We start from the raw sequence: 21,873 nt of genomic DNA, 5'->3' as shown, positions 1-21,873 counted from the left end.
GAGCATACCAGCATGTACGCAGTGAGTCAGTATGGCCTTGGCACCTGAGAAGGGAATCTTATCATCAAGGGAGGACCAGCATTGGTGTCCCAGGAAGAGGGGCATTTAACTTTTATTTTTGACTTGGACATTCTTTGCTTCTCGTCAGTGTGCCCTTTTCCTTAATAATCAAAGCACAAGTACAATGCACATTTGATAGGCCACCAGCAGGCTATTTTAGTGTAAAATTCAAGTTAATTCATGTATAAACCAGAATGACTTCCCTAAATTTCAGTGAAATTTTCTTTTATCAATATCAAGGCCATATAACTTGATGGATTTTCTGTCCTCTTGGAGGGTGCTCCTTGTTACTGATTTTTTAATTTTAAGAAAGAATCATTCTTTTAAAAATACTGCATAAATAGTTTTAAAAATGCAAATAACCTTTTCAAATATTTTTATACTTGGTGTGCTTTGAGTTTTAAGTAAAAGTGATGTCCTAAAAGTTGATGAAAGTGTTATATTTTACCTCTGGCTATATTACAAAGAGCCTTAAATGTGCTAATAAGGAGAGTGGGAGCTGCATTTGAATTCTTCTTGAGCATGAAAGTGCAGATGTTCTGCCTATACCACAGGCATCAAAGAGCTCTCAACTGAATGCATTATTGGTTTTCAACCATGCTGATAAAAGAAGAATTTGGCTTTTTTTACTAGGAATGTTGCTTATCATTTGGGATCTGAACTACTTAAAGCTTCAGAGTAACGGATTTAAATTTTTATCCTTTAGGTGGTATGCAGGACTGGAACTATTTACAAACAAATTGCTTTGAAGTGACTATTGAACTAGGTTGTGTGAAATACCCATTTGAGAAAGATCTGCCAAAATTTTGGGAACAGAATCGAAGATCTCTAATCCAGTTTATGAAACAGGTGACTTATTCAAGAGTGACATGAAATTTCCCCCAAGAGCAAGAAGATTTTTGTGTGTACATGTGGTTTTCATGCACTGATTGTAAAATACACCCCATTTGAATTCCATTTTAACCTATCCGTGTTAAACCTCCTGTCCTGTTTTAGGAGGTTTATATAGAAAATTCATGGATGGAAATGAGTTTATTTGTATGTGTGGAGAGGAAAATGATTAAATAATGTAATGATGTTTTGCTGTTAATGGTTAGTGGTCACTTTTTACCCTTGTCTTTATACAAGGCTAACATAAATTGAATACACACATAACCATTTGTCAAGTGATAGAAAAATGGGGTATGGGGTAAATGCTTTTATTCTTTTTTTTTTGCCAGTGGTTTACTGTGAGATGATTAATTTCCTTTTGTTTGGATATGCATGGTGGCCAGTAGGTAAAGACTTATTAAATATGCTAATAGTGGTTAAAGTTATCAGGATTATCTGACCAATACTTTGTGTCAGTACGTTTCTGCTTTATTTTTGCTGAGTGGAGTAACATAAAGGCTGTGAGTTTGCATACTAATTTTTTTAAATATTTTATTCTGAAAAATTTTAATCATCAAAAAATTATAAGACTAACACAATAAGTACTACTATTTCTTCACCTAGATTTAACAATTTTAAAATTTTACTGCATTTGCTTTATTTACACACACACACACACACACAGTTTTGCTGAACTGTTTCAGTGTAAATTGCACGTGTTACAATATTTTATCCCTAAATATTTCAGAATACATCTTCTAAAAGTAAGGTTATTCTCCTACATGCTATCTCCAATTGCCACTATCTTAACTAAGAAAATTAACAGCATTTCCCTAATATTACCTAATACCTAGTCCATACTCTATAATTTCCTCCTCTTGTCCCCAAAATGTCTTTCTATAGCTATATTTTAGAACCAGAATCTAGTCAAAGTTCATATACTGCATTTGATTATTACATCTCTTTACTCTTTTTAATCTAGAATAGTCCTTCTGTTTTATTTTTAAATGACATTTCCTTTTTGAAATAGCCAGGCCAGTTTTCTTGCAGAATGGCCTATATTTTGCAATTGGTGCTCACGTTTAAACAGTTATTTATCTTCCTCGTGATAAAGACAGATCTAACTTATGAAAAATTTGCCTTTCAGAAGCTAAAATATTTTGTTTAGCGGGCAGTTACATTTAGCTATACTCTGTGAACTCCATAAGCCCTGTTTGTTCCACATGTTTTTATTTTTTAACAATCTGTTATTTTGGATGTGAGCTCCCACAATAGAAGTTGATGACTTTTACCAGTGAAATCTGGGTGTCCTTGTCCTTTATCCAGGTTCATCAGGGTGTCAAAGGATTCGTCCTAGATGCCACAGACGGCAGAGGTATATTAAATGCCACCATTAGTGTTGCTGAAATTAACCACCCAGTGACTACTTACAAAACTGGAGATTACTGGCGTCTCTTGGTTCCAGGAACTTATAAAATCACAGCATCTGCTCGAGGGTGAGTGACTGAGTGCCCTGAAGTTGAGTGCTTGGAGATGAAACAACCATAGTTTCGTTTTGAAAGATTATTGCCAGAAAGCCTTATAGAGCCTGCTAAGCAAACTTGAGTTTAATGCTGAGAAGTTTAAAGCTGGTTACACATTTGACTCTTCTATGGTGGCAAAGTGAGTACATGAACTATCAGATGTAAGAAACCTGTAAATTACGTACTTTGAATGGTGGTCTCTTCTACCTCCTCTCAGGTCACCAGCCCCCTGTCCAGATATAAAGCCTTAGTGAGTGATTTCCTTCACTGTTGGTGACAGTTCTGGGAAGTACTTGTTAGGTGGGAAAAACGACTCCTATTCTGCATATTTCTAGTCATGTTGTCCAAAAAATACCACCACTTTACATTTGTACCCTTTTAAAACTCTTTCACAGACACTTGTTTTTTATTGTTGTACCTTTGCCTTCTTGAGTCAGTGAGATTTTCTTACTTATTGCTGTTCTCTAAGAAAGGCCGTTTTCATCTTTTTTACAGTTATTCTTACCACAAAGATATATTTACTTAAAAAGAAAAATTAACTTATGATCTTTTTTTTCCTTGGAAAAAACTTAATTTTCCTTATATGTTCCCCATCCTTTACAAATACCTGAGACGGAAACCACCTGACTCTTTAATCTGAAACTTACCGTTTTTACCCTCTTGTAGTTGTCTTTTTTATGTTTTGGTATGTGTAGAGGTTCCCACAGAATATTTTCCCCTCCCCCTACTAGCTGTCTTATTTCTGAAGAGTTAGTTTGACCACTCATTGAAATAAGGGTAAATACATGGAAACATTTATAGTTATTGTTACTTAAAAAAAATGATTTCCAAATACCTAGTGGTTGGTAAATGAGTGGCTTAGAACTTAACTCTAATGAGTAAAGAAGTCTTTTTTGGTTTTCTTCAGTTTTGGCTTAGTACTGGAAAAACCACAGCACCAAGGTATCTGAAAAGTAGGGCAAGAATGATGCGTTTGGTACAGAAAGTCTTAAGTTAGTACTTTCTCAAACTTTTTGAACCATATACCCTGATGGCAGACAAGTGAACTCAGAGTCCATGAAATATGGGAATATCCCATATGGGAAACATGGGAAGAAAGCACAAGCTTTCTTTTAAAGTCATATTTAATCTTAAAAACTCTTATTTTATAGTCTACCCTTGTCTGTCCTGTGTTCATGTTTAAAATAAATCTTAAATGATCACAAAGTTTAAAATTTGACCCTTTAGGAAGATGCACCACATTTATCTCTGCAAGTATTCACACATCCTCTGCACACCTCTGTTTTCCCAGGGCCTGGGTTCTCCAGCTGAAGAAGCATAGCTCTGATCTGTCTCTTTTATTACAGGTATAATCCAATTACCAAGAATGTGACAGTAAAGAGTGAAGGGGCTATTCAGGTCAACTTCACACTTGTTCGATCTTCAACAGATTCAAACAATGAATCAAAGAAAGGAAAAGGGGACAGCACCAACACTGAAGAGGCCAGTGATCCAACTACCAAAGAGTTTGAAACTTTAATCAAAGACCTTTCAGCTGAGCATGGCCTGGAAGACCTTGTGTTACGCTCCTCCTCAAACCTGGATCTTTATCGATACCATTCATACAAGGACTTATCAGAGTTTCTGAGAGGACTTGTGATGAACTATCCACAAATTACAAATCTTACCAAGTAAGTGGCACCTTCTTAATTCCTCTTTTTTGCCCTTTTTTCTTCCTTCTTTCCTTTTTTCTTCCTTTCTTTTTTCAAGAGATTACATTCAGCATAAGCCACATTAAATGGTTCTTGTAAATCATTTAGAAATATTTGGGAGCTGGATGTATAGAGAGTTGGAGTTTACTTATTTTGAAACAGTTATTTCCTTGGAGATCTTTCTAACAATGTATCTTGAAAACTAATGAAGAACATTGAGGCAGAATTAACTTGTTAGATTAGCAATGTATAACCTGTGCCTCCAGAAAATGTAAAATCCTTCTTTCTAATGATTGCCTTGACTGATTTCAAAGCCCTTTCCACTTCTCGGCTGCAGATTCATGTTCTGACTGAATACTGTCGAGTTTGTTTTATTTTGCTGGGGCCAGGGTGCATATTTGGAACTATGAGCTCACTTGTCGCGGATCATGTTTAACCTTTTGTTTCCTTCAAATTAGAAAATGAAGCCCGGTTGGCTGTCATTTGCTGTACTTTAGTCTCTACTCAGTCACTGTTCCCGGAAGCTTTAGGGACGTATGTGATGACGATTCTGCGAAAACATGCAGCACCGGCTTATGTGAAACTGATGCCTGAGACGGCTTTACCTTCGCTTCCTGGGGCTTCTCTGCCTCACGTTCACTGTTTCAAAATTATTTCCTTGATTTGTTGATTCCTATCATCTGCCTTTTGTAGGACTTTTACTTTACATTTTGCCCTGATTGTACGGTTCTCTATTATAAACCTAAAGCATTATCTAGCCTTTTACTTTTTCACTTGTTCTCCTTCTTTGGTTCTTTTAATTTTACCAGTAAATTTAGCTTCTCAAATACTGGTTTATAGTGTTCGTGGTTGCAAAGAATGATGTTCACTTTGGCAATACCAGTTACCTCTCTTCCTCAACTGATTCTTGAATATTTCTGCCCAGGTCAGGTTTTAACAGGGTCCATTTTAGTGCCATTTAGAGGCACAGACTCTTACTGTAAAATAAACAAAAACTTGACATTATTTTGCTATCCATTTACTTAGTTCATTTAAGTTTTTTTAGACTTTCAATTCAAGATGTGCTTTTTAAAAAGTTAAATATTTCCCCCCAAAATGTGCAGCACCTGCCAGTGGGGAAGCACAACACAGTTTTAGGTGGTCCTGCAGTGGTTGCTAAGTATCACTGAATAACATTGTGAGAAAGCAATACTTTTTCTATTAATTCTTCTCAATTTAGTGCTAACAAATATTTTTCGAACTCTTGTAAATCTCCCTTTATAGCAAAGAAAGCAGGCCTTAAGCTCAGAGCTCTTGGGCAAGCAGAGCATTTTAAATTATTTTTACTGCAATACTGATACTTTATTTATAGTAAAGTATAAAGTGTCCTATTTACATAAATTAATTTAGATTTTAAAAGTAAGGTTCTCTTACATTTGTGTATATTTAAATTTTTCATAATAAAAATTTGAGTTAATTTGAGACATATGTTAACTAAGTAATAGTACAGGTTATAGAAGATGGGGTAAATACTGTGAAGACGGTGTGAGAGTTACTGAATTTGGAGGAATGCTGAACTGAATCATAATCTTTCCTAAATCTGGTAGGATCTCACATCTATTTGCTTTCTTTGATCAAGGAAAACTAATTTTACTAATGTTTTCTGACACAAAAATTTATTATTTACAGACTTAAGACTTCATATTTTGTTTTCATGTCTTTTTAAAAAATCTGTAAGGCAGCATGAACATAATGCTTCATTACTTGCTGACTTTTTGTTTCTGGTTTTTGAAAGTTTGGGACAAAGTGCTGAATATCGTCATATTTGGTCCCTTGAAATCTCCAATAAGCCCAATGTATCTGAGCCTGAAGAACCAAAGATTCGTTTTGTTGCTGGTATCCATGGAAATGCTCCAGTTGGAACTGAACTGCTTTTGGCTCTGGCAGAATTTCTCTGCCTAAACTACAAAAAGAACCCAGCTGTTACCCAAGTAAGAAAATGGCCTGTTTTGACATGCTTTAAAAGGAGAAAACTCAAGAGATACAGTGATATCAAGTCACCATTAAAAATTTTAATTTCCCATAGATTTTACACAGAGGCAGTTTTAGGGTATTATAAACTTTTACTCTTTAAAAATGGACCTGGTATATAGTCATTGTTAATAGTGTCTTTCTGTTATATTTCTTTGTGTATCTTAAAAGGCATAGAGGAAAAAATAATAAAGTTTTGCATTCAGTCCTCTGTTCCTTTATGTAAAGTCAAGTTTCCCTTCCAGGCTGTACTCACAGTGATGTGCATTCTAAGTTGAATGACTTCCATTCCCAGTTATTTATAACTAGGATGCTATATTGAAACATAAAGTGGAAGAGAAATAGTTTTTCTTGTCATGTAATAAAGATGAAATTATTGGACATCTTGACTGCTAAGAGATTTTAGAAAAAGCAATATGGCAATGCCTACTCCAGCCACCCATGACTACAGAAAAGAACTTTGATCCAGAAGCTGACCACGTATGATTAAGCAGCCTGGTTCAGTGTTGCCTTAGAGAAAGGAAGGAAAGAGTGTATATCCATCTAGGACACTCGCTAATTGACACTATCTATGTAGAACTCAATAAAGGGGAAAGGAACTAGTAGTTGTTTAATACCTACTGTGTGCTAGGTATTAGACTAAGTACTTTACATATATCATAATTTAATCCTCAGCCCTGCAATTATGTTATCTCCATTTTATAGATGTAAAAACTGAGGCAGAGATACTTGATAACTTACAGGAGGTTACACAGCTACTAACTAAGTGGTAAAACTGGGATTTAAACCCAAGCACGTCTCACTCTAAAGCCTGTACTGTTCTTTTATACCATACTGCCTCCCCTGAAAGAAATTTGGAAAAAAACTGATGTCATGATTAGGATCAGAAGGGACCTGTGGGATTAGATGAGGTGAACTTAAATCAGACTTGATCAAAAGTTATTTTACCATATTCAACAAAACAAATCCCATTGACTTCTTCATGTGAATTAGAGGAGTATTTCAAAGATTTTTTGTTGTTGTTCTTTTTTTAAAACGAGAGAGTACCTGGGACAGTGGTTCTCAACCCTGGTTAGAAACATTAGAAACATCTGGGAAGTTTTAAAAACTACCACCGCCTTTACCTTATCCCCAGAGGCATCGGTAATCCTTTAAAAGCTCCTTAGGTTATTCCAGTATTTGGACAGAATTTCTTCCTACTGATCTGATGGTTATAAGAGACTGTACATCCCAGACGAAACACCTACCAGAAATTTTAAAACTCCTTGTTTGTGAGAATTTGCCTCTCTGGTCTAGCTAGGTTTAGATCACTTTAGATTGCCATTTGTTTTGAGCTAAGTGCCAGAATTGTCTGGAGAGTTCAAGAAAATATACACATACCTAGAGACCCAAGCATATAGACTTGAGGGAAAAAAAATCTCCCTCAGGGGAGAGATTCAAGAATAAATGAATTAAAGGATCTCAGATATATTTTCAAGCTCTTGACTACTTTACCAGAATAAATAAATGAGGGATCACTTACAATTAAAAATATGTAGGATGAATTGTATTAGAAGTTCATGCCGTATCTGTAGCTTTCACTGCCTATGGATACGGATCATCTGAGAGAGAAATTACTATGGATCAGACAGATATCCTGCTGCTTTTTTTTTTTTTTGATACACTGATTTCAACTCTTCTGTTTCATTGTTTCTAGACATACATTAATATTTGTCAGATTATGTGTTCCAGTTTTTAATCTGGAAATATAATACTACCATTATTATTAACCTAAACCAGTGGTCAGCAAACTTTTTCTATAAAGGGCAATATAGTATGTATTTTGGGCTTTGTGGGTCAGATGTTCTGTGTTGCAGCTACTCAGCTATGCCACTGCAGGGGAAAAAACAGTCATATGAATGGGCAGGACTGTGTGTCAATAAAACTTTACCTACAATAGCAAGCAGGAGGCTGGATTTAGCCTACACATGGTGGTTTCTGACCGTTGTTGTAAGTTACCAGGAGGTCTCTGGGAACATTAATGGTGCAGTTTTTTTTTTGTTTGTTTGTTTCTTTTTAAATTTATTTGGAGCAGGAGAGAATTTTATTTGTTTTTTTAGTTCTGCCTTTTAAATCTGTGTTTAAAACAAACAACAAACACTTTCAGTTTGAGGCATAGGAGGGTATCTTTTGATTCCACGAAGAGCTAATAATAAACTCATTGATTTCTGTTTCTGTTTTAGTTGGTTGACAGGACTAGAATTGTGATTGTCCCTTCTCTAAATCCAGATGGGCGGGAGAGAGCACAAGAGAAAGACTGTACTTCAAAGATAGGACAGACAAATGCTCATGGCAAAGACCTGGATACAGACTTCACCAGTAAGACTAATTTTCAGGCCATTGAAGTACTTTGCAGATGATTTTCTCTTTGCTAGGAGATTGGTTGATCCTATTTTGTAGACGAGTAATGGAGTGCTTTCTTGTCTAGGATGCACAATATAAATGAATAGAAACATCTAGAAGAAATTTTCAAATTTTTCTTGTTTTCCATCTGCAAAAATAATTCAAGTTTTTTCTAAGAAATTCAATCAGTAATATTTGGGAGGGTTCAATAGTCATACCCTCTTATAATGTGTGTACATACACACACATACACACAGTGTATGTGTTGATTTGAGAGGGTCTGTTTCTTACTTAAGATCATCAGCTACACATACTGTTCTGCAACTTTTTCCATTGGGTATGTTGTCGACACCTATCCATTTCAATACTTACAAGTTTCTGACATTCTTATTAATGGCATCTAAATATGCTGTTAATGTATGGGTTATATTCTAGTTTATTCAACCATTTCCCTACTGAATGGACATTTCGTTTCTAATTTTTTGCTCTTGCAAACAATGCTGCAAAAAACACCCCCATTTCTGAAAATCTTACTTTCTTTCAAAGACAGGTTATTATTTTTTTAAAGGGGGATATGTCCATCCCTTTTTGTTTCCAGTAATAATTTTCTTAAACTTCCTTAGAGCCATTAACCTTTTCACCTTATCCTGAAGTATGTAAAACTCAAAATAACCTACCTCCTAGAATATGTCTTTCTTGCTTGAGATAGTGACTTAGAGAATAATAAAGTATTTATCTTACAGATTTTCTGAGTTAGCCTTTTGACTGTGTTCAAGGAAGGTATATTGTCTTAGCTACTCATACTGAAATTTTAAAACTTAACATTTTATATTTGACTTTTCTATTTTTTAGATAATGCCTCCCAACCTGAGACTAAAGCCATCATTGAAAACTTGATTCAGAAACAGGACTTCAGTCTTTCTGTTGCTTTAGATGGTGGTTCAGTGTTGGTCACATACCCATATGACAAGCCAGTACAAACAGGTATGTAAAATGTCACTTTACATATATACTGTTTAAGCTGAGATAGGACATTTCAATTAGGTAATGTCCCTTCTAAAATTTTTTCAAATGTTGAGCATTTGAGCACACTGCATGAACAAATAACCAACCTAAGAAGACTGTCCATATGTCAACAGTTCAAACAGTCACTTGGAGGAGGAATATCAGATCTAATGATGGCCTAGCTTTATTCAGTGTAGCCGTCCTGTCACATCCGTTCAGTTTACTCCATAAGCATTTATGGAACAATTATTATGTCTGTAGGTATTGGGTATACAAAAGACACAGTGCCTGCCCCCAAGAAATTCATATTATGTAGCCAAATATTAAGAATACAGAATTGCCCTCCCCTGCTTTAAACCTTGACTAACGGGTTGCACCTTATGATGGTTAAATAGTTGCCTGTTGAATCTCTCTGAGGCCATTGTATATGGAGATAGTTCATGTTGTTTTCAACGCAGCTTACGAGGGATATTGCTGTTAGGCCGCAGGTGCCCCAAAATGTAGTAAAACATACCAAAACAGGTTTGTATTTTAGTGTGGTAACCTGTTGTTAAACTCACCATTAGTGCCTTTTAATATAAGGAAGGTGCCTGTCTTCTTGTTCAGATTATCTTGAGCTGAACAGAACCAGGTGCTTAATTCTAATGACTCGTCAATAAACCTCAGTGAGGTGCAAAATTTACTAAAAGGAAAGGAAAATGACTTTTGTGTCCATGATGTTGAACTTGGAGGAAAATTGGGTTTCTCCACTAACTTCTGAATTTTTCCTTTTGTAGTGGAAAACAAAGAGACTCTAAAGCATTTGGCATCTCTTTATGCAAATAATCATCCATCAATGCATATGGGTCAGCCCAGTTGCCCAAATAAATCAGGTAGGTATTTTCCTTACCCTCTGTTATTGTTGTGGCTGCTTTGGGGGAGGAGGAGGACTTGCCTTATGGTCTTGTTGATCCTATTAACTCTCAATGCTTTTCTAGATGAGAATATTCCAGGAGGAGTAATGCGTGGAGCAGAATGGCATAGTCACCTGGGCAGCATGAAGGTATGCTTTATAGAGTACAGTGACGATGGAATTATAAGTACATGTTGGACGTTGAGTGAAGGAACAGGTAGCTTTTCTGATACAGCAGAGTGAATGGCATCTGCTTTTTGGCTTTCTTGACCTGCCAGCCCTTAAATTAAACTCTGACAGCAAATTTTTTTGCCATTTTCACCATTTTTAATTGTATAATTTAGTGACATTAATACACTAGCAATGTTGTGCAACCATCACCATATCTATTTCCAAAACTTTTTCATTACCACGAACAGAAACTCTGCTCCCCAAAGCAATAACTCCCCATTCTCCTCTTCCTCCAGCCCCTGGTAACTTCTAGTCTACTTTTATCTATGTATTTGCCTATTCTGAGTATTTCACATAAGTGGAACTGTACAATATGTTTCTTGTGTGTCTGGCTTCTTTCACTTAGCAGAATACTTTCAGGGTTCATCCATTTCGAAGCATGCATCACTACTCCCTTCCTTTTTATGGCTAAATAGCATTCTACTGTATGTATATACCACATTTTGTTTATCATTTCATCTGTTGAAAGACAGGTGGATAGCCACCTTTTGGCTATTGCAAATAGTGCTGCAGTGAACATTTGTGAACAAGTATCTGTTTGAGCCCCTGTTTTTAATTCTTTTGAGTACATACTTAGAAGTGGATTTGCTGGTTGTATTGTAATTCTGTTTAACTTTTGAGGAGCTGCCAAACTTCCATAGCAGCTGAACCATTTTACATCCCCACCAGCAATGTATAAGGGTTCCAATTTCTCCATGTCCTCCCTCACCAACACTTGTAATTTTCCATTTTTTATTACAGCCATCATGATAGGTGTGAAGTGGTATCTCACTGTAGTTTTGATTTGCATTTCCCTGATGACTAATGATTTTGAGCATCTTTTTATGTGCTTATTGGCCATTTGTATGTTTTCTTTGGAGAAATGTCTGTTCAAATCTATAGCCCATTTTACAATTTTTTTTTCTTCAATCTTGTTGTTGAGCTATAAGAATTCTTTATATATTTTGAATGCTAAACCTTTATCAGATAATTTGATTTACCAATAATTTCTCCCATTTTCTAGGTTGTCTTTTGACTTTCTTGATGATGTCCTATGATGCACAAAAGTTTTTAATTTTGATGAAGTCAGTTTTATCTATTTTTTTCCTTTTGTTGCTCATGCTTTTATTGTCATATCTAATTCATTGCTAAATGCAAGGTCATAAAAATTTACTCTTGTGTTTTCTTCTAAGAGTTTTATAGATTTAGCTCTCATATTTAGATCATGAACACATTCGGAGCTGATTTTTGTATATGATATGAAGTAGGAGCTCAAGATTCATTTGTTTGCCTATGGAAGTTCAGTTGTCCCAGCACTATTTGTCGGAAAGACTGTTCTTTCCCTGATGAGTAGTCTTGGCATCCTTGTCAAAAAGTAATTGACCATAGATGTATGGGTTTATTTCTGGACTCTCACTTCTATTTTATTGATCTATATGTCTATTCTTAAGCCAGGACAGCCAGGACCACTGTTGTGATTACAGTATCTTTGTAGTAAGTTTTAAATTGGGAACTGTGAGTCCACCAACTTTGTTATTTTCCAAGATTATTTTGGCTATTCAAAGATCCTTCCAGTCTCATTTGAATTTGAGGCTGGCTTCTCTGTTTCTGTAAAAAGGCTGTTGGAATTTTCTTAGAGGATGTGTTGAATCTGTAGATGACTTTGGGTTGTTCTGACATCTCAACAGTATTGTTTTCCTGTTCATGAACATAGTATGTCTTTCCATTTAATAAGTCTTCTTTAATTTCTTTCTGATAGCATTTTAATTTGTTGTCCATCCACTTCAGATTAATCAGGAGTTGTTAGCAGTTGGGTGGTTAGCTCATCGTTCCGTTTACATGTGCAACCAGAAACTTCATTTTGTCCCCTTCCCTGCCTGCCTTCCCTCCTTTATTTACTAAGTATATACTACATGTGAGGCACTTTGCTTTATGAATGATAAATAAAACACATTCCCTGGCCAATGGTACAATAACTATGTTACAGAATTAATTGCTTTGATCTAGAAGAGAGCAGCTCTCAATGTGCCATGAGAAATTAAAGACAGAAAGGGTTAGAAATGCAGCCTTCTTTTCATGGGGGAGATTAGGGATGCAGAGATGGTGAACTAAGACATCCAGAAAGAGGAAGCAGTGTGGGCAGAGGCCCATAAGCAGTCTAGTTAAGTTAGAATATGGGGTGTAAGGGCGACCAGCAGAAGACAAGAAAGGAAAGAGAGTTTGGGGCTTTGAACACTTTGCTTTGATAAGGAATGGGGAGCCACTGAAGGCCTTGAGCAGGGATAAGGTGACATGATCTGAGCTGTGCTATGGAAGAACTAATCTCTTAACAGTGGGTTAAGATAGTTTGGAGGAAGGACAGACTGTGGTGCCGGGAGACTGGTTTAGAACCGCCTAGATAAGGACTAATGAAGGCCCAGATTAGAGTGGGGCAGTGGGAGTGGATTCAAGGGGTGAAGTTTCAGAGACATTGTAGAGGTGGAATTCATAGGATTTGGCAAATTCTGGATGATGAGAGAAACTGGAGTCAAAAACAAGAGATTTCATATCTGTGTGAGAAAATGAGTTAATGTCATTAACTGAATTAGGAAGAAGAGCAGGTTTGAGGGGAAAAGGTATTAAATTAGGTTTTGGAACCTGTGCACACAAGCAGTTCCTGCCTTAATATTGCTGTATTGCTGTGTGGTGGCTTGAGCCTGCAGGTCGAGGGTATCAGAGGGCAGGTGCCTGTGCTTCTACTGCAAAGGGCGCCAAAGGCAGTAATAGCAGTGAAGTTCTAGGGTTTAGAGGGATGGTGACCCTCTGCATGTACTTACTCATTTATCCAACAAATCCTGATTATACCCCCCTCTACCTGCCAGGCACTGTTGGAAGCACTGAAGATATAAAAATGAATTACCCACTATCCCTGGTCTTAAGAGCTGTCTTAGGATTGACCATGTCTGTGACTGATTATAATACCAAGTGGTTTATTTATATTCTCTGTGAAATGCTTTATGGATTCTCTGTTCACATCACAAAGTTTTCTTTTTATTCCCTTCATTTCATTTATTGCATTGCAAAGTTTCATTTTTACTTTTACATATTAATTATCCTACATTCTTTTGAATTTTTTTCCAGGATTATAGTGTTACCTATGGCCACTGTCCAGAAATCACAGTATATACAAGCTGCTGCTACTTTCCTAGTGCCGCACAGCTCCCTTCATTATGGGCAGAAAATAAAAAATCTCTTCTTAGCATGTTGGTGGAGGTGAGTCTTTCTCTTTTCACTCGAAAACAAACTCCCAAGAGTATGTTTAATGAAAACCTTTGTCAAGACATTTTCTTAATCTTTTACCAAAACTTTATTTTTAAATCTATATAGAAGGGAGAATTTTGTTCATCTTATATTGCCTAAATAGATGCCACAAGTTCACAGATCTGTGTATATTTAAGTAATTTAACCCTGTGCGATGTTGCAGGTTCTTCCATTTGAGTATCACGCGGAGTTACTCGAGACAGTGTCCTGTGGTGGGAAGTAAATCTTTCAAGGCGTCAGAAGATTTGGGTTCTAACATTTTAGGCTTTGGCTGTATCAGAGTCCTCTTTTCCCTTATTTCCATCTCTGTGCCTCTGAAGCAGTGAATGACTAGCAGATGAGGGCACAGTCAGTGGGGAAGGAGGAGTAAGCCAGTCTTAAGGTGGGGTTTTGTTGTTTTGTTTGTTTTTGTCACACCTCAAGCTGTTGCCTCCAGACTATCTGGCACTATGAAAATAGAAATTTATATTTTAAACTTTTTTTTTTCAGGTTCACAAGGGAGTTCGTGGATTTGTTAAAGATAAGACTGGAAAACCGATCTCTAAAGCCGTCATTGTGCTCAATGAAGGAATAAAAGTGCACACAAAAGAGGGAGGCTATTTCCATGTGCTGTTAGCCCCAGGTGTCCATAACATCAATGCCATCGCTGACGGGTATCAGCAGCAACATTCACAGGTAAGAAACTTGAACTGAGTTGTCATGTAAATTCTTATTGTTAATAGTGCTTCTATGTAATTGGAAACTCTTGTTAGAAAGCTTGTGAGGAATAAAGAAAAAACGTGACCACCTCTTGGTTATGATGTCTTGTAATCGTTCTGTCCTTTAACAACAAAAGGGAAATTTTTGTAGCATTTTGTATTCTTTAGATGACAAGGAACCATCTCCTTGGTTTGCTATAAAGGCTCTAGGAATAGAGCAGGGATACAATGTACCTTAAGTAAACTTTTTCACAATTCTTGCACTTTATCTTTCTAGGTCTTTGTGCATCATGATGCAGCTAGTTCTGTGGTAATAGTCTTTGACACAGATAACCGGATATTTGGTTTGCCAAGGGAGCTTGTGGTAACTGTATCAGGTAAAGAAATTTAAATTTTCAGTAGTTGAAGTTAAAACCAATCCTGGCATTTCAGTTTGAGAGTGGATCGCCTCCATAATCACCTGAAGCTGATCACTTTTCCTCTATGTCTCCTTATCCAAGCATGATTTTCCTGGAACACTGTGCTCTCACGTGTTCTCATGACTTGTCCTCTCACATTTTCAGGTTTGTACTCAAATGTCACCTCCACAGAGAGGCCTTCCCTGATTACCCTAGCTAAAATAGTACTCCTGCCACTATCTCCACTGTACTTGTTTCTGTTACTGCACTTAACACTACCTGCCATTGTATTATATATTTAGTCATTTATTTGTATTCGATCTTTCCCACTAAAACATAAGCTCCAGCGATTTTATCTGCCTCCCCACTGCCTAGAACCATAGTTGGCATATAGGGAACCTTAGTGGTCGTAATAAAGAGTTGTTGAGGGTGTGAATGATTTGCTTTATACTAAAATCGTAAGTCCCTTGGACTTTGACTTATATTAGTTCTGTTTCTGTCATGATCCTAGAAGGAGAAAGGATTTGTTTTCTCCAGGATTAATGTGTGCCATTGCTTAGAAATTTTAAAAAATGTGGTAAAATAATAAATACTCTGCTATCTTTTGACACAGAGAACCTTGGTTCATTTCTAAGTACAACTTGGACCTGATGCAAAATAACCAAGCTTTAATACAGGGTGTGGTAGGGAGAGCTCCTTAGTTGAGAGAGTGATATATTGGAAACTTGGTCAAATCATAGGGCCTGCTGTGGACTGTTTAAGGTGGAGTTCTTAACTTGAACCAGTTTCTAATCACTAAGTGGTTAGAAACACAGCAGCTGGTATTCAGCCATGGTTTAAATCTGACTCTGCCACTCATTTGCTGTTGTGAACTTAATTTTTATTCTGATTTTATTGTTATTATTTTCTGTTACTTAGACTCTTATTCTGAAACCCTTTGCACAAATATTTTAAATGAGTTTGGGATGAGATGAAAATTGTTGGGAAAGGAAAAGTAGAAGTCATTGATAAGAAAGCAAGTTGCACAACAGTAGACCCAGTTTGACTTCATTGTGGTAAAAGAAAAAATATATATTGATACACATGAATGAAGAAAAATCTGGAAAAAATATTTACTAGGGTTGTTAAAAATGATCTTGGGGAAACAGAAATGAGAAGTGGGGTTTGGGTTTTTAGTATTTCGCTTATCTATATTTTTCTAATTTTGCATATGATACATATACTACTGCTGTAATAATAAAAGGTTGTTTTTACATGCATGAAATAGAAATAAAGTAAATGAAGGGCATATTATAAAAAGTGCCATTGTAAGCAGCTGCTTATTTATATCCTTCAAATAGGACACCACTCACATGGTGGTTTTGTTTGGCAGGTGCCACCATGTCAGCATTGATCCTAACAGCTTGCATTATTTGGTGTATCTGCTCAATCAAGTCTAACAGACACAAGGATGGCTTTCATCGGCTCAGGCAGCATCATGATGAGTATGAAGATGAAATTCGCCTGATGTCAACCGGCTCCAAGAAGTCTCTCTTAAGTCATGAGTTTCAGGATGAAACGGACACTGAAGAGGAAACATTATATTCTAGTAAACATTGAAACACACATCTTGCATCTCTCCCAGCATAAGTACCAAGCAAAATTGCAATTCCTTTGGGGAGACACTGCATTAAGAAGAAAGACTATCTTGCTTCTTCAAAGAGCTTTGGGAAGTTAACTTGCTAAATTTGTATTCTCTGTGAAATTGGCTGGCAGTTTTGGACTTCCCCTCTTAAAGTACTCTTACCTTTAAAAAAAAAATCTGCTTTCTATTTATGCAGCAGAGATGGGACAGCCACTTTGTTTTTCCTTTTAATTTAAGATGAGCTGTTTGGAGCTTATGTTATAACTGCACAAAGCCAACTAGTGGATGTTGTATTTTGCACATCAGGTGTTTACTAGTGGCTTTAGCTTTTTCTCTTTGTTTTAAATGGCCAAAAGAATCCAGAAACATTAAGGCAGGGACAGCAGTCAGAATCTGACATAAAGCTTTAAAAACTCGAGGTTTTTCTCAACCTACTGAGGAGTACTTTTCTCTAGTTATCAAATAGCTGGAGTTTCTCTTATTATTCAGGTTTAATGGAGGCTGAATTGATTTTGAAGCTTATATAATATTAGGAAATGAATAAATGGGCTTCCGTATTTGGCTTTTTACCTGTTCCGAGGCTAGATTAGAACTGGTGGGCTGTCTTCTAAGCAGGATTTCACTACCTCTCTTGTAAAGTTTAGCAAAGTTCTAATTATCCCCATTTTAAGGAAGAACTTGTTGACTTTGTTGTACAAGATCTAAGTGTCCATTTGAGTGGAGCTGAGAGGGAGATCTAGCAAAAGCTGAAACTCATGTTGCCTATCTTTTAACTTGGTAAAAACCCACAGGTGCTGCTGCTTTTATCTGTGAAGCACTAGTTTATTCTAGGAATGCCTAATTCTTTAATATTTCCTAAATTTGAAACTTTTTCTATGTTGTACAGTTAGGCTTTTGAGATGAGCTGGCAATCTACAAGATCTGAATTCTACTGAAAATACCTGGAAGTGTGGAAGAGACCTACTTGCACACTTGAACACAAAATATCTGCACTTCACGTCCAGCCCAAGCCTGCACCCTGTAATAGCACCCTGTCATTGAAATAGTTTGGCCAGTCTTATCCATAAAGGCCTCTGCAAGTGATTGGGTTCTTTGTCCTCATGTTTCATCTGACCGTCTCTTCTTGATCAACCAGTTTCGTTAAAAAGTTCGGTTGAAAGCACTTAAATATTGCTCCCTCCATTAAAAAAAAAAAAAAAGTAACTGTGGTGAGAAAGTGTCATCTTCAGTGCCAGTCGGGGTTATTGCAAAGGCCTAAAAGATTTACGTTTTATTGTGTTTGTCATATCATGCTATTCAATGGAAATGATACTTTTTGTAAGTATGAATCTTAACAATGATCTAGTGATTTAATACGTTTGAATGTTTTAATGGCCAAGTTGCTGCTGAACTTGTACTAAATCAGGGGATCAAAAAACTTGCTCTCATCTTTTCAAAGCGTATCCTGTATACAGTAATGTATCAGTCATCCCAAAGCCTTCATGTGGAGTGGTTTAGCACCCACCTAGGTCATTCAGCCAAGTTTTGTAAGGAATGTACTCAAAGTGGCTTTATAAGAAAATATTTGGTTTAGCAGAAATAATGAAGTCATGACATTTATTAATGAGTGTCTGTGATCTAATTTGTGTAGTTCAAGGGTAAGCCATTCTACTATTAATCCTGTTACTAAAAACTCAATGTTGAGCCCTTGCCACCCCATCCTGCCCACCACATACGCAGAACAGAGTTTGTGGAGTGCTAATTCTTAAAGAAATATACATGATTTAATTTCTTCTAATCATATTTTACACTTTCCTTAAGGGGATGATGTGGTGGTATTGCACTTTTCAGCTTTATTTTTAAGAGTGCGAAGTCAGAAAACCAACAAAGGGCCTATGAGTGACTGGCTCTGCTTGGGACATTGCAGGTAGAAATGAAACCAAGTTGACGTGACAGCCTTCACTTTATTAGCATTGGTCTTCACTAGAGGATGCCTTTTAAATTCATTTCTCTCTTGAATTAAACATGTCTTTCACTGTACATCCCAGTGGCTGGAGTCCATACCTTTTAAGCATGTGTAAACATTTTTTTTTAGAAATGAACATACAAATAGTCCTTTTATTAATTTTTCCTGAAAAGAAAACCAAATTCTGCCATAAACCTTGACTCTCTAGTGAATTTATAAATAATGCATTGCTCTGGAAAACAAGGCCTTCTCAGCCTGTGTTACCTGTTAACATGAATGTACAGGATCATGACTACTAAGACTGTGTTCTCTGCCCTGCGTTGTCTTTTATTTGTGGATCTAATCTGATATTAGACCACATTAACTGCTTAAGGCATTGAAGCCATATGGCTTAGGGAATGCATTTCTTCAGTATTTCTCCTAGAGACTTTCCATTTCCTTGGAGTCATAGAGGCAAGTAAGTATCACAGTATTAAGAAATATGCCCAAACCTGAGTTGTGCCTTTCTCTGCTCACAAGGCTTTTTTTTTTTGGTCCTGGTGGTCAGTTTGTAAGCCCTATTCCCTCCCAGCTCCTTAATAAAAGTCAAGTGACTGAGTAAGTAATGTTCAAAGTGTCTGCCTATATAAGTGTACTTGTACTGATTATGCAGTTCAGTAAGGTAAACTCAAGTTAATTTCAGAAGGAAAGACCCTTCTTTGGTTTTTATGTATTTTGCTGAACATTTGAGTAGTAATTGGGATCCCACCCAGTTGAGGAATGCTTGTAATTCTCATCGGATGGTGTTTACTTTGGGACTCTGTCCTCCTCCAGAAAGGAAACGTAATGTGTATGTGGCCCAGTGATTGGTTAATCTTTGATAACTTTTACCTGAATGGGATTTGCTGGCTTGATAAATATTGAACTTAAAACTAATTCTGAGTTGACAAATAAATAAAGGTAGTGCTTATGCCTGAGCTTATTGTGTTTCTGAGCTAACGCCAGGTTACTCAGTAACCATGACCTGTTCCTCCATTTCCATGTGTTCTCAGCAGTAAACCATTTGACTTTCCTGTGGCCAGAAATGCACTTGTGCCAGGTTCTGTCCTTGCTGTATTAAAAGCTTCTATGAATGCTGTAATACTGCCCTATGTTAACGGTTCCCTGGTGGAATTGTTTTTAACAGAAGCAACTTTCATGTTACTACAAAAAAATTCCACGATGGTTGGTGTTCAGTAGTTTTCTATCTAGCAACTTTTTTCTGATTTGTTTTAATTAAAGCACATTTGCGGGGAGGGTAAGTAGGGTCCTTGATTAATGTCAGCTGAACTTGGATTTCCAGTTCGTGAAGAAATACTTCCCAATGCTCATTTCTCCTATTTTTAGCAATAATTCATTAATATTCCACTTGATTTTTAGAATATTACCCCGGTTGATTTTGATTTGGCAGAATCTATTGTGGAATTTGAAAATAGGCTACCATTTTGAGGCAGTTGGATATAAATTATATAAATATGTATGATTATGGCTTTTATAAAAGGCATGACATGAGTGTACTAGCTACAGTCTGTGCCGGCCATGCGGCAGATTTTCTGGAGGTATGACATAATGGTATTTTTTTATACTCAGATTAAAAATCAACTTTTCACCTCTCCATTTTTTCAGAGTGACATTCCCCAGCTCCAGAACAATCTATAGCTATTTATATGAGGTGCCCAAGACTCATTCATCTCAAGTGCTTCAGCTTTTGGTTTTACTTCATGCACTGTGCCTTCAAAATGAAATTTTTAAAAGGGACTTTAAACGAAGTTGAATAGTAGTTTTAAAAAGTCAAATCTGTGTAATTTATGTGAAATCTAACTGTAATGAGGTCCTTTCTGTTTTTTATATGTAAACAGATCTACTAATCCTGTATAAAAGTTATTTTATGATGTTTGTCTTTCTTTGTGTTTTGTCTCATAATCTTTTTTCAAAAGCAATAGACCAGAAAAAGCTATTGTTCCAATTTGAAAGTTACGGATTTAGTTTTTCTACCTATACAAGGGGAAAAATAGTACCAGGCAAGGAATACAAGTTGTTAACTGCAGAGTGTTTCTGCCTTCATGAATTAACTCAAAACTATGTTTCTGGAATAATTACATAGCAGCTAGATTGATAAATGTCATTCCACAATGAACACAATAAAGCTGACCATTGAAAGGTTTATGAACCCATCTCAGGCTTGTTAAAAATTTGGTTCTTTTTTTACGGTGAGCTGACTTAATGTCTCCTGGCACTCTGAGGGCACAGCAGTCATGAATTCAGCATCCCCTTTTCATTTAGCAATAATTTGTTGATACTGCTGCTCTAATGGGAATTGAAAAAGCAAAGTTACAATAAAAAACATGGGGCTCAACCGACAAGGAACTCATATTCCAGACCTGAGAAACAGAAATAGAAGTAAGCTGTACTTCTGTAGTGACTGGTTCCTCTAAAAAGAAGGTCTGCTATGGAGGAAGTTTGGCATGGAGATTTGAGTATGGACTTTGGAGTTGAACCAGTCTACGTTGACTCTTGGCTCTGCCACTTTCTTCCTTTGTGACTTTATTTTGTACAAGTTTCTTAACATTTCTGAGTCTCAGTTTCTCTACTGGTTAAGGAATAATACCTAATGGGAATGTAGTAGGAATTAAGCGAAATAACGTTAGCAAAGAGCCCAACATAATATTTGACTCAGAATTCAGTGACCGTGGTAATCAGCATCATTTGCTGTTTTCTTTTAAAATAAAGTTATTTTACCAAATACATGAACAAAGATCTGTTTACACGTGGCCTTTTTAGTTTAGAAGAAGTCCTAGACATGAACACTGGAAAAAAAAAAAAAAACTTAAACGTTTTCCATTATGTGGTTCCATAGATTGTCTATAGCATGGCAGTAAAGTTTTAAATTGTGCCAAACACTTCACATTTGTTTTACAATAAAATTAGGTGATATTTATGCTACTTTAGTGAAAACAGCCTTACTTAACTGCTGCTAAGAAATATGAACAGTGATGACGGTTCTTCTTTGCCCAGTGTTTGAAATATTTTCCCGAGTTTTTGTCTGGAGTTTGCTCGTAACTAAATCAAGAACCTTTTGGTTTGTGTCATAAACAGTAATCTATTGATTATGTTCAGTTTTTCAGCTTTCTAGATACTGTTCTCAGAAAAGTCAACGTGAATGCTCAGTGCTAAGGCACTACTTAGTTATGAATAATGCCATCATGCAGGTCTTCATCTCTTCTTACATGTAGTTAGAATGCCAACT

At 36.4% G+C, this 21,873-nt stretch overlaps 1 protein-coding gene across 1 annotated transcript in view; it reads left to right on the top strand.

Moving 5' to 3' along the window:
* CPD (carboxypeptidase D) overlaps window positions 1-20,790 on the top strand; it is a 58,482-nt gene extending 37,692 nt beyond the window's left edge. Inside the window, exons 10-21 of the mRNA XM_006185045.2 lie at window positions 767-909; window positions 2,257-2,426; window positions 3,800-4,123; window positions 5,919-6,114; window positions 8,377-8,512; window positions 9,389-9,520; window positions 10,318-10,413; window positions 10,519-10,583; window positions 13,764-13,895; window positions 14,433-14,618; window positions 14,919-15,018; window positions 16,412-20,790. Coding sequence (XP_006185107.2) covers window positions 767-909; window positions 2,257-2,426; window positions 3,800-4,123; window positions 5,919-6,114; window positions 8,377-8,512; window positions 9,389-9,520; window positions 10,318-10,413; window positions 10,519-10,583; window positions 13,764-13,895; window positions 14,433-14,618; window positions 14,919-15,018; window positions 16,412-16,638 — 1,907 coding nt within the window. The 3' untranslated portion in view covers window positions 16,639-20,790. The remainder of the gene's footprint in view (window positions 1-766; window positions 910-2,256; window positions 2,427-3,799; window positions 4,124-5,918; window positions 6,115-8,376; window positions 8,513-9,388; window positions 9,521-10,317; window positions 10,414-10,518; window positions 10,584-13,763; window positions 13,896-14,432; window positions 14,619-14,918; window positions 15,019-16,411) is intronic.
* Window positions 20,791-21,873: the final 1,083 nt, after the last annotated feature.

Source organism: Camelus ferus, chromosome 16, assembly GCF_009834535.1.
Source record: "Camelus ferus isolate YT-003-E chromosome 16, BCGSAC_Cfer_1.0, whole genome shotgun sequence".
NCBI classification, from domain to species: domain Eukaryota; kingdom Metazoa; phylum Chordata; class Mammalia; order Artiodactyla; family Camelidae; genus Camelus; species Camelus ferus.
This window is presented reverse-complemented; position numbering and strand designations above follow the sequence as displayed.